The sequence below is a fragment of the Pelophylax lessonae genome, assembly GCF_965119305.1.
Source record: "Pelophylax lessonae genome assembly, chromosome: 6".
NCBI classification, from domain to species: Eukaryota; Metazoa; Chordata; class Amphibia; order Anura; family Ranidae; genus Pelophylax; species Pelophylax lessonae.
The window spans coordinates 8,200,053-8,213,911 of record NC_138773.1 but is presented as its reverse complement, the minus strand read 5'-3'; the positions used below and the strand labels follow the sequence as shown (position 1 = coordinate 8,213,911).

Here is a 13,859-nt window from a genome sequence, read left to right as displayed (position 1 = left end):
AAGTATCCAATCTCCGTAGCATGTCACCAATGATATTAAATCAAATAAAGATGTAGTGGTCATCTACGTACCTCAATAGATCCCCCACAGCTACCATATGCTGGGCGTGTGATGAAAGTGATGAAACTTTGATCACTTCTTTCAACGATTCCTCGGCAGGAATTGTCTCTTAGATGAAAGGCTGAGGTGCTATATCCCTGCTTCTCCAGGAGACATTTGCTGAACCTCACTTCTATATTCCCCAGGCCACAGGTGACTTGTGGTATAAGGTCACCTACAAGTAGAAAAGAAGACCATATTGAAACTTATATTTCATCTGCTTCACTCACAAAGAATTGCCTACATTTCTTGACCTCATTTCATTTTAATAAATGAATACATTGGGGGTTGGGTTTGTAGTAGTTGAAAAATACCCTTTGCCTCTACACTGAAGGGGGTGTTCAAATTTATAACCTACCCTACTCCAGTAGGAAAGTGAAATGTATTCAATACCCATATGTATTTAATGGGAGGGTCATTTTATAGGGAGATCTCTAGAAGAACTTGCTTAGAGCTGAAGAACATGCAGATGATACAGAGGGTTCACACCGCTCAGAGCAGCCTGCGAGATTCCATGTACTGCTGTGAGGAACTGGGTGCCTGTCTGGTCCGCAACCAGAGGTATTCCATGGAAAAAGAAAGGTGGTGGCTAGAGTTGAGCGGACACCTGGATGTCTGTGTTCGGCGGGTTCCGCTGAACTTGGAAAAAAAAGTCCGGGTCCGTGTCCCGGACTTTTTCCGAACTTTTCCCGGACACCGAACCCCATTGAAGTCAATGGGGACCCGAACTTTCAGGCACTAAAATGGCTCTAAAAAAACAATGGAAAGGGCTAGAGTGCTGCAAATGGCAGCAAAATGTAGTTAAGAGCATGGCAAGTGCTCTGCAAACAAATGTGGATAGGGAAATAACTTAAAACAACAAAAACAAACAGAAAAATAAAACAATTTTCTTCATCTGTGAAGGACGAGGCCCATATGGAGTAGGAGGGAGGTTGAGGTGGCGGTGGATGTGGCGGTGTAGGTGGAAGCGGTGGTGGAGGGGGACGAGGTAGCCAACACTGCTTTTTTTTAGTCATTTAAAATGAGGGTACACCCCAAAAGAGTGAGAAAGATCAAAAATAGAACAATGGCTGGGTAAGGTCGGTATCCATCTCTATTCTGCACAAGGTACGGAAAAGTCCTGTGGGATCCATGCCTGGTTCATTTTAATGAACGTGAGCTTGTCCACATTGTCTCTGGACAGGCGGCTGCGCTTGACTGTGATAACGCCCCCAGCCGTGCTAAATACACGTTCAGATAATACACTGGCTGCAGGGCACGCCAGCACCTCCAAGGCGTAAAGGGCAAGCTCAGGCCATGTGCCCAATTTGGAGACCCAGAAGTTGAAGGCCCGTCATTCACTACATGTAGGCGTGTGCACACATACTGCTCCACCATGTTGGTGAAATGCTGCCTCCTGCTAAGACGTTCCATATGAACTGCTGGTGCTGCTGTTTGTTGTGGCGTGCTGACAAAGCTTTTCCACATTTTGGCCATGCTAACCCTGCCTTCTGAGGTGCTGGCGGTGCCCTGGTTGCGTTGGCAACCTCTTCCTCCTCCTCCTCTGCCTTGGCCTTGTGCTTCCACTGTGGCCCCACTGTCAGGTGGGAATGCCAGCAGCATCGCGTCTACCAGCGTGTGCTTGTACTCGCGCATCTTGTGATCACGCTCCAGTGAGTGAATAAAGTATGGTACGTTGTCCTTGTAACGGGGATCCAGCAGCGTGGCTACCCAGTAATCAGCACAAGTTAGAATATGGGCAACTCAGTTGTGGAGACACTGCAGCATGAAATCGCTCATGTGTGCCAGGCTGCCCAGAGGCAACGAAAGGCTGCCCTCTGTGGAAGGTGTATCGTTTGTGTCCTCTGTATAACCACAGCCACGCACCAGTGATGGCCACGAGCTGGCCTGGGTGCCACCCTGCTGTGAACATGGTTCCTCCTCCTCCTCCTCATCCTCATCCATCATCCAGCAATTTTTCAAAAAGGTATACAAGTGGGATAGTAACGCTGAGAACGGCGCCATAGGCACTGTCCATGTTGGTGGAGTACTCGAAACAGCGCAACAAGGCACACAGGTCTCACATGGAAGCCCAGTTATTGGTGAAGTGGTGCTGTTCTGCAGAGCGACTCACGCATGCGTGCTGCAGCTGGAACTCCACTATGGCCTGCTGCTGCTTGAACAGTCTTGCCAGCATGTGCAGGGTGGAGTTCCACCTTGTGGGCACGTCACACATGAGGCGGTGAGCGGGAAAGCCGAAGTTACGCTGCAACGCTGACAGGCGAGCAGAAGCAGGGTGAGAACGCCGAAAGTGCGCACAGACGGCCCGCACTTTCTACAGCAGCTCTGACGTATCGGGGTAATTTTGAAGGAACCTCTGCACCACCAAATTCAGCACATGTGCCAGGCAAGGGATGTGCGTCAAACCAGCTAGGGCCAGAGCTGCTATGAGATTTCGCCCGTTATCGCACACCAACAGGCCGGGCTTGAGGCTCGCTGGCACCAACAACTCATCGGTCTGCTGTTCTATGCTCCTCCACAACTCCTGCGCGGTGTGGGATTTTTCACCCAAACAGGCAAGTTTTAAAACTACCTGCTGTCGTTTACCCCTGGCTGTGCTGAAGTTTGTGGTGAAGGTGTTACGCTGACCGGATGAGGAGGCATTAGAGGATGAGGAAGAGGAGTAGGAGGAGTTAGGAACAGGAGGCAAACTGAAGCGCCCTGCAATCCTCGGCGGTGGAAGTTGCACCAAACAAATTTAAAAGGTGTATCTCACACGTACCGATACAGACTATGCCGCAATTTAATTTTTTTTACCCCAAAAGGGTGTAGATTGAATAGCGGAATAGAAAATATGATATAAAATTTGTGATTTTTCAATAGCACATGTGAACACAGCAGTGTCTTATGTCACGGTCAGCTCAGCAGCAGGCTATGAAGGGAAAAAAAAATTCCCCTTTAACTTTGTAATTTTTAAATAGCAGATTAGAACAGCAATCTGTAGTAAAATATAGCTGAACGCTGCACACAACAGACTGATAAAAATATATTTTTTTCTCCCTCCTCCTCCTCAGTGGGTTTAAGTGAGGGCAAAAAGATCGTTCACTGCACCACCCCCCACACAGCAAATTCGATGTAGATCGCTAACGGACGATTGTTCTGTCCTGTGTCTCCTATGTGTCCCTTCCTAATCTCTCCAGCCTGTCCCTAAAATGTTCAAATATCTTTCCCTGCCTACACTCCGACCAGTCCCTGCATTTTTTTCGGACACAATTTTTCACTGTCTGTCCCTAATCAGCAGCCAGCACGTATGATGTGTGCTCTCTTCCTAAACTACAGCAGACTGACGCACCGCGCTGTGTCTCTCGAGCTTATAAAGACATGGTCACATGCTTCAGATGGCCAATCACAGCTACTAATACATTTGTAGGCATGGCTGGGATTGCTTAAGGCACACCAATTAAACGCTTGTTGATTGGCTGTTGAAAGCCCGCCATTAAAAGCGCGCCATTACATACAAAACAGGAAATAAAATTACCAAACACGGATTTTAAACCCGAACATACAGTAAAGTTTTCGGGTCCGTGTCCGGGTAGCAAAAATCCAATTATCTGGTACGGACCCGAATAATACAGTCCGTGTTCGCTCAACACTAGTGGTGGCACATCCAGAACATTTGTTCAAATACTTTATTAGAAATCCATAAAAAAGGGAAATATGATGCGCTCACGGTCCAATGGTGCTCAGTAAACGTGTTCCACACTCTCGTGTTTACTCAATGAGTAATAAGAAAGCACGAGAGTGTGAAACGCATTTACTGAGCACTTTTGGACCATGAGTGCATCATGTTTCTCTTTTTTATAGATTTCTAATAAAGCATTTGAACGCATTTCCTGCATGTGCCGTCACCTTTCTCTTTTTCCACGAACATGCAGATGGTGCCATTCAGCCATGAGCATACTAACCAGTATCTTTGTCGAAAGAGGGGCACGCACATTCTTAATTCCACTTAGATGCCACAATTTAGCCAATATGAGCGGCATGGAGCACCATAGATACCCCCACAAAATGGGGAGGGCTTGAAAGGGTTGCACCGGATTGATGCCTGCAGCTAGAGGCATCACCCCGGTACCATTGTTTAGAGCCGACGGTCGGCTTTCTTGTAATGACAACCAATGTGGCTGAGCAGCTGCTCGGCTGGTATTACAAGGAGTGGGAGGGGACGTCCCCCCCCTCCCACCACCTTCCGCCGGGAGACCAGCCGGCACATCCGCCAGCTGGCCAAAAAACCCGAACAATACCGGATTAGGCTTTGAGCGGGTCTCCAAACTAAAAACCTGGAAGCAATGTCATGACATCACTTCCGGGTACTGGAGCCTTAAACGCACCAGATGTAAAAAAAAGTGACAGCATTTAAAACAGCCAAGCGTTTTGAATGGTTTTAAGTGCAACCAACAACTTAAATTCAAGTTACTAACCATAAATTACAAAGCCATCCATAACTTGGTGCCCAGTTACATCACTAATCTGGTCTCAAAATCCCAACCAACTTGTTCTCTTCGTTCTTCCCAGGACCTCCTGCTCTCTAGCTTTGTTGTAACCTCTTCCCATGCTCGCCTCCAGCACTTCTCCCGAGCCTCTCTCATCCTCCGGAATGCTCTACCCCCATCTGTCCGACTATCTCCTACTTTGTCTACTTTCAGATGATCCCTGAAAACACATCTCTTCAGAGAGAACTATCTGGCATCCACCTAACAACTGTACTTTTATTTTCTCCATCAGCCCATGGCCCACAGTTATTACCTCTTGTATCTCTTGAATGTCCCTCTTAGATTGTAAGCTCTAAGGAGCAGGGCCCTCTGATTCCTACTATATTAAAGTGTATTGTATTTGTACTGTCTACCCTCAAGTTATAAAGCGCTGCATAAACTGTCGGCGCTATATAAATCCTATATAATAATAATAAGTGCAGAGGAGGGGATGGGGTCTTATAGATCCCCAGATCTCTCTATAAAGAGGACCTGTTACTGCCTATTACTGTCACAAGGGATGTTTACATTTCTTGTGACAGTAGTGATAAAAAAAAAAATTAAATGGACAGTGTAAAAATAATTAAAAAAAAAAAACTAAGAAAAAAAAGCTCCCCATCCCTCTGTGCTCGCACTCAGAAGTGAACGCATACACAATTGACGCCCACATATGTAAACGGTGTTCAAACCCCACATGTGAGGTATCGCCACGATCGTTGGAGTGAGAGCAATAATTCTCACACAAGGCCTCCTCTGTAACTCTAGACAGGTAACCATTAAAGTGTTTTAAAATGGCACCTATGGAGATTTTTATTTATCAAAGTTTCTAACCATTCCGCGAGCATGCACAATTTTAAAGCATGACTCGTTAGGTATCCAAAAAATTGGGCTAACTTTAGGGTCCTTTCACACGAACGATCCGATCAGATCGGCCTGTCAGTTTTTCAGGCGGACCTGATCGGATGCTCCATGCATCTCTATGGGGCAGTGGATGTCAGCGGAGACCTCTTCGCTGACACCCGCTGCTATCCGATTCCAATCCTGTCCTGTCCGTGAAATCCGGATGGATGGAAACCCTATTTTCCATCCATCCAGCGAATTGGATCGGATGAGAACGGACAGGCGGTCCGTTCTCATCCGATTCCCCCATAGAGGACAGTGGGGATCTGACACCTCCGTCTCAGCACACAGAGCAGAGACGGAGCTGTCACCTGCCTGCTCAGCGGGGATCGGCGGATTGATCCCCCGCTGAGCAGAGAATGGACCTCGCCGGATGCTGACCGTGTGAAAGGACCCTTACTGTTTTTTTTTAAATTCATGAAAGTGTATTTCTTCTCAAAAAAATTGCATTTGAAAGACTGCTGCACAAATACCATGTGACATAAAATAATGCAACAGTCACCATTTTATTTTCTAGGGTCTCTGCTAAAAAAAATAAAAATAAAAAAAATAATATATATATATATGTTTGGGGGTTCTAAATAGATTTCTATAGAAAACGTTGTGATTTTCTAACCTACCTGTCGGATTTCCTGGTTGTATCCCAGTACCAGTAGATGATGAGTCTTTACAGTAACAGGCAGGAACATTGTCCACAATTCTACATTCCTCATCCGGAGCACAGTCCACCCCTGAGCAGGTATGATTCGATTCTGAAAGAGAAGGAACACAAAGAATGTTTCATAAACTAAAATAAAAGGTAACAAGTAGGAACTTATAATGTGTGATAAATGATTGCAACATACTGAATTATGCTTTGTGTCAGTACTTACCTGTACAATAGCCAATGTAGCAGCCTGGTGTACGCTTTAGCTTATAGACGAAAAATCCTCCCGGACACATTTTAACAGGAATATTATAAGGTTGTGTACAGCATCCGTCATACCAGTTGTAACACATTGTACGATTAACAATGCCGTCACTGACTGTAGGGTGGGAGCCGTTCATCCAAATGGGGATAGCAGTCCCACAGCTGAGTTGTGGTATGCACTGTTCAGGGATTTGCTGGTCATATTCTCCTTTAAACCGAATCCAGCCAGACAGGGCATAGTCACAATTAAACCAGTCATACCAGTGAAGGTCACTATTAAATGTGTTAGAAGTACTGCGCCAGGGGTTATTAAGTACGGTGTGGTTGGAGCAAGGGTCAATACAGGAGTATGATCCAATGGACTTAACGCAGTATTCATTAGAGGCACACGGCGTTCCTTGTAGGCATTCATTGATCTCACAGTGTCTTCCATCTCCATAATATCCATAGGGACAAGTACAGGTGTAATGATCATAATAATTTGTACATATAGCTATTGGATTACAGTCATTCAGGGAGCTGTCTGCACACTCATCAATATCAACACAGCCAACTTCTTCTTGATATTCCAATCCAGAGTCACAATAACAGGAGTAAGAACCGATCGTGTTCACACAGGAAGCAACAGCATTATAATAACACTTGTTGGTGTAAAAACCTGCGCACTCTTCTATATCATTACAAGATGTTCCATCTCCAGCAAATCCCTCTTTACATGTGCATTCCCCGTATCCTCCAAACTCCGAACAAGTGGCATTTGGGTGGCATTCAGAATCCAAACAAGTCCCTAAAAAAAAAGAAGGAAAAAAGTTTTTTTTTTATTTTTTTCTTATGGGTAGGTGGGTTTCTATGAAATAAAAACATAAGGTGGACTAATTTCCAGACAAATATATTTGAATGGGTTTGGGCTCCATAACGGACTTTTTTGGGGGCAGGTATAATGAAAGATTCTACCCTGACAATCCAAGGCACATTGAGTTCTGAGTGTCTTCGCTGCCACTTGTCAATCACCCATCAATTCTGTTGTGTGGCTAATAAAGCTTAGCAGGAGCAATGAAGAAGATGTGAAGTCGATCTGAGGCAGATTTGAGATTCATAAGCAACTTCATTCATACATTCCTCACTCAGATGCTCAAAAATAGCACTGAATAAAACCTGCACCACACATCTCTTCCCCATAGAACCATTCACAAATCGCTCGGCATGCACATGGTGAATGCACCAGCATTGTACACATACCAGGGGTCTTCAAACTATAGCCCTCCAGTTGTTCAGGAACTGCAATTCCCATAATGCCTAGTCATGTCTGTGAATGTCAGAATTTTAAAATGCCCCATGGGATGTGTAGTTCTGCAACAGCTGGAGGGCCATAGTTTGAGAACCCCTGGTGTATACTGATTCATTGGAACATGACTCACACTCCATCACTTTCTAAATGGTGCACACGTCTCCAAAAAATCACAGAGATGGAAGAACTCATAAGCCTGACAAAAGATTTCTTCTCCAAATTCTTGGGCCAACTTATTCCATTATCGCACCACTGATCAATACAGAAGCCTGGTTGACCCCCAGATTTGACGTTCAAAAAGGGGCGAGCAAACACCAACCTTTGATTGCTCCATACGATACCCTCTTCATCGGAGAGATCTCAAGATGGTCTGTCATCTATCCATTTTTCCTACCGACCTTCATCATGTCTCCTACCCCTTATTCTTTTCCTCCTTTTCCAATAATTAATAATGATTAATGATTAATATAAAGCATCACCCGCACCCCTCCCCCTCCTTCTCCTTTACGGATTTTACCACAGTTAGGAGGGTTTCATTGGTCATTGTATTGAACTTCTTATTTGTACTTTTTGTTCCCCTGACAAACCCTCCTTACCCAACCAAACATGTTTTGTGCTTATTTCATACCCCCCCCCCTCCCCCCATACACACACACACACTCCCCTTTATTTTCTTTTAATTCTCTTTTTTGATACCTCAAATACCCTTTTTATTACCTACTTGTTCCTACTTGATGTTCATTATCCCTTGATTGATACACACTGCCACCTTAAATTCAGGCACCGCCAGCCCCTAGGCAGGCAAACTGTTGTATCTATAACATTTATTCAACTAATTGTTGCAACACATTGATTGTATAAAACCATGCTTGACGTATTCCTGTATTGTATATTCAAAAACATTTTTTTTTTCAATATATCTTGGTTGGAAAATAAAGAAGACCTGACCCTGACCACGTCTTAATTGTGCTTCTGTTTTTAAAGGGAGATCTGTCTTATCTCCGGTGCTAAACTTGTTTCATAACTATTCTCCTAAAAAATGAATAAATTATTTGTACTTTTTGACAGGGGTCCCACATACAGATACAAATTAATTTGTTAAAAAAAAAAAAAATGCTCCTCAATAAATTTCTCAGTCAATCAAAGTACCATAAACATCCAAACCGCAAAATGTATCAACAAGATTTATGTTATTTGGTTGAAAAAAAAGTAAATAAAAGTTGTGTTCGCTCTAGCTCTGGGGTGGTGACCATATGGAATTTCAGCTACAGTTTGCTGAGGTCCTCATGTAACAGAAACATAATGGTGCTGTAATATATACAATGAAGGAAATCACAATACTGGTATATGACAGGCTTACCTGATTTGTCCAAACCTGCAAAACATAGAAAAATAAGGATATTAGATTTTTACCTCAGCATGTATCTCTTGAAATGATCAATTTGCCATCCCACATAAAGTGACATTTTGTGACAAGTATGAATATATGGTTCACATTGCAGACAAAGCATTCTACTGTACATAATACTGTACCAGGTGTGATTGATCAGCATTGCAACGGCCATAGTAAACCAATGTGGGACTGTTTGGGTACCAACTCACACCATTATTATATATTAAGTATAATAGGTTTATTCATTTTCCACAAAACATTGTCACACTTTAAAATATTAGGGCTAGTACAGATGTGTAAATCACATTGTGGAGTGAAACTGTAGAACAGTTTCAATGTGGAGCTCAAGAAATGTCTAAGCATAAACCAGTTTAAAAAGAGGTATAAATAAATTATTTTTTTCAAGGTATAAGAATGAAGGTGTTTGAATTATTGTTTGCTTATTAACATTGTAATAGATTTTTTTTTTTTTTGTATAATTATTAGTTTTGATTGGGTGTGCATGTGCATATATATATATATATATATATATATGTATGTATGTATATACTGTATGTGTATGATTGTGTAGTAAGATTATTGATAATGAGTATATTACAGTATATTTAAATTAATTATTTATTACTTTATAGTGATGGGACACACTATACACATACAGTAATCCCCCGCTCCATCGCGGTTCAGTTTTTGCAGTCCCGGTAATTCACGTTTTTTTTTGTAATGTTATTTTACTATATAAATCATTAAAAATGAAATATTTTTGTGTTTTCCATAGCTCTTGCTATGTCTCTTAGTATCTTTTATGTGTTTAAATGAGTTTCTATTGTTTTAAAAGTGTGTTTAACCACTTACCGCAAACTGACGTTAATTAACGTCAGCAGACTTTGCGGGGTTATACCGGGATGATGCCTCTAGCAGTTTTAAAAAACGGCTGTATGCAAAAATGCCGTTTTCGGCGTTTTGCATACATGGAAGTGTAGTGGAGGGGTCTAGGGACTTTTAGACCCTCGATCCCTCCATAAAGAGTACCTGTCACTACATATTGCTGTCACAAGGGATGTTTACATTGCTTGTGACAGCAATAAAAGTGATCAGATTTTTTTTTTTTTTTTAAACTTTAATAAAGTTAAAAAAATAAATAAAATAAATGGGGAAAAAAAAATAAAAATTTAGCCACCCCTGTCACCGTTAGCTTGCGCACGAAAAAAAACGTATGCGCAAGTCAAGCCGCGAATGAAATCGCTGTTCAAACCCCACATGTGAGGTATCCCCGCGATCGCCAGAACGTGGGCAATAATTTTAAAAAAAGAGCTACACTCTAACTCTAAACTGGTAACCGTTAAATAAATGTAAAGAGTCGCAGATTGAGATCTCTATTGACCGTAGTTTGTCGCCCTCCCACGGGGGGGCGCAATTTTAAACCGTAACATGTTGGGTATCTATTTACTCGGCGTGACATCATCTTTCACAATATATAAAAAAAATAGGCTAACTTTACTGTTTAGTATTTTTTAAATGCAGTGAAATGTGATTTTTCAAATTTTTTCCAAAAAATGGCGTTTTAAAGACCGCTGCGCAAATACCGCCTGACAAAAAATTTTGCAATGACCGACATTTTATTCTCCAGAGTCTTTGCTAAAAAAATATATATAATGTTTGGGGGTTCTAAGTAGTTTTCTAGAAAAAAATACTGGTTTTAACGCGTGAACAAATAGTGTCCGAAATAGGGCTGGGGCTTAAGTGGTTAAAGACCTTAAAATGCTTTTACACGTACAGTGACAGTAAATAAAACACGCCTACAATGCATTTTAATAGGGTTTTTCTATTTCGCGGATTTTCACTTTTCGGGGCTGGGTCCGGAACGTAACCCCCGCAATAGAGGGGGGTTTACTGTATATGTTTTCAATTTTACTATTTTTTTTTTCAGTGTGATACGTGTTAATATATGTGGGATTAGATAAGTTTGTACTTCTTCCCATTGCTTTTCGTATATGTAAATTCAATTATTTTTTTACTTGATTTTAATGGACAATTGCACAGTCGTGCGATGCTGTACCCAAACAAAATTGACAATATTTTTTTCCCCACAAACCGAGCTTTCTTTTGGTGGTATTTGATCACCTGTGCGATTTTTATTTTTTGTGCTATAAACAAAAAAAGAGCGAACATTCTGAAAAAATAACAATATTTTTCAAATTTTTTTTATATGAAATTCTCAAAATAAAAAAGTATAAATCAAAATTTTTTTAACATTTTAGGCCAATATGTTTTCTGCTACATATTTTTGGTGAAAAAAATCGCAATAAGCGTATTTTGATTGGTTTGCGCAAAAGTTATTGCGTCTACAAACTAGGGGAAAGATTTATGTCATTTTTATTGTTTTTTTTTTTACTAGTAATGGCGGCGATCTGCAATATTTTTTTTTTTCCGGGACTTCAAAATTGCGGCGGACAGATCGGACCCCTAACTAACATTTTTGACACTTTTGGGGGAAGCAGTGACATTACTACAGTAATCAGTGCTGTATATATGCACTGTTACTGTAAACATGACACTGGCAGGAAAGGGGTTAACTTTACTGGTGATCAAGGGGTAAAGTGTGTCCCTAGGGGCGTGATTCTAACTGTCAGGGGGCGTGGCTTGTGAAGTAATCACAGAGACATGCGATCCTATATAGCAGGATCGCATAGCCTCTGTGCCTACTTCAGGGAGAATGACAGACGGCTGTAATGTTCCGGTACCTATGGTACCCTTGTTCCTATATTTCTCCTCTCTTAATTGCGTCCCATCTTGTATAACAAAGGACGCATACACCTTTAAGAACGGATGACATCACTGCCGAGCGCCGCTATGAGCGGCTATTTCAATCGCCGGTTTGCTCTCACTCATCGCTCGTTCAAACCCACATGTTCATCGCACCTACGCCTGAGAAGTCGGAGCTGCTGACATACCTTCCTTGCTGAACTAAAGCCGGAAACCTCACTGGTGATCCGTATCCCGCTACGGGATCACCCCTCTCCAATGGACACTGTTATTCCTAACCTATCTAAGTGATAAGTACCCCGCAGGGGATTCTTACTAACCAATCTCCTACTGTCATCTACTGCAATTACCAAGACTATCTGTATCTATCTATTTACTATCATCTGCATAAGACTGTTAGCTCTTGGGACTACCTTGAACTATCCTTGCACTAGGTTACTCTGTCTAAAGTATACTCCATCTGTGTCCTCTTACCATCTGCACTATACTTGACACCAGAACCTATCTGCTTACCATCACCTGCAACTCTCCTATACTACTTCTAGTGCTCACCATACAATAGCCTGTCTCTCATCTATATATCCTCATATACTCTATCCCTCCATTTAAACATCTACTAATATATATATGGTATATAACAGGCTGTACACGGTGATGAAGTCCTGAGAGTTGGATATGTTGTTCAACAGATTCTCTACAAGGCTACTGAGTGTAATAATTCTGCAGCTGTAAATCCATCCACAAACAAAAACGCATGAACGTTACAATGGCTGTGTTTACATCAACTGTCCGTTCTTCTCTCACTGCTGCGGGAGATGCAGCCATCGGTCGCCCCCTAGCTCCTCCCAGGCGAGCGCCGTACATGTACAATGCCTTGCCTGGGAGCACCAGACTGCCGCCATAGAACTGCGACGGGCGGTTGGCAAGCAGTTAATAAAATTTTTTTTGTATTTTTATATATTATTACTTTTGTTGCATTGATTATTGCCCTACTATTTTACCTAAATATTTGTTGAAGGCCCTTAAAGTCCTGCTCCGGGGCACCCCCTGTTTTTGAGCTATTCCTTTTTCTGGAATGTTGCCCTACCTTGTTTTTTTGTATTCACTCCCAAGATTATGTCATTTCTTTGATTTTTATAAAATTCCTCATATCCCCAGACGCTGGTTACAGATAAACGCATTGGGAGGGGCCTCACATGTGACATTATTCTGCAAGTTGGCCTGACCGCTTGGGCCTGCTGGTTGTTTGTAACACATGCTGTGCAATCCCTTCAAAATTGTAAGCGTGATTTTATCATGTTATTGAAATACTACACTGTGTGGATTTTCCTGTGTACTTTACTCCCTCCATGGAGTCTATGTTGGCTTAGGAGATCTTGGAACATTTTCATGCAAGGTCATGGTATATATGGCTGCTATTCAACAAGACGTCTGATGGTCTCCTTGTGGGATCAGAGCAGCTGGTAAGGAGCTCATTTAATCATTCGTGGTGATTCCTTGTGGGAGCACTTTTTCTTCAGTGGTGTACGTTATCATAATTCCTTTGTGGCAAAGAAAGAGGAACTAGTGATGTACAAAACATTTGAGCACCTTTTTACATCGTATCTACACTGCTCAAAAAAGATTAAAGGGACACCTTGAAAACACATCAGATCTCAATGTGGAAAAATATCATGCTGGATATCTATACTGGTATGGACTGGGTAAGGTGTTAGGATCGATCTACACTGGTATGAACTGGGTAATGTGTTAGGATCTATACTGGTATGGACTGGGTAATGTGTTAGGATTTATACTGGTATGGACTGGGTAATGTGTCAGGATCTATACTGGTATGGACTGGGTAATGTGTTAGGATTTATACTGGTATGGACTGGGTAATGTGTTAGGATCTATACTGGTATGGACTGGGTAATGTGTTAGGATTTATACTGGTATGGACTGGGTAATGTGTTAGGATCTACACTGGTATGGACTGGGTAATGTGTTAGGATTTAT

General features: G+C 42.1%; 1 protein-coding gene across 1 annotated transcript in view; it reads right to left on the bottom strand.

Annotated features, from left to right (window-relative positions):
- LOC309558390 (uromodulin-like) overlaps positions 1–13,859 on the bottom strand; it is a gene marked incomplete at both ends in the record, with an annotated part of 77,776 nt that overhangs the window by 23,429 nt on the left and 40,488 nt on the right. Inside the window, 3 exons of the mRNA XM_082261465.1 lie at positions 72–274; positions 6,128–6,259; positions 6,380–7,204. Of these exons, the coding sequence (XP_082117591.1) occupies positions 72–274; positions 6,128–6,259; positions 6,380–7,204 (1,160 nt within the window). The remainder of the gene's footprint in view (positions 1–71; positions 275–6,127; positions 6,260–6,379; positions 7,205–13,859) is intronic.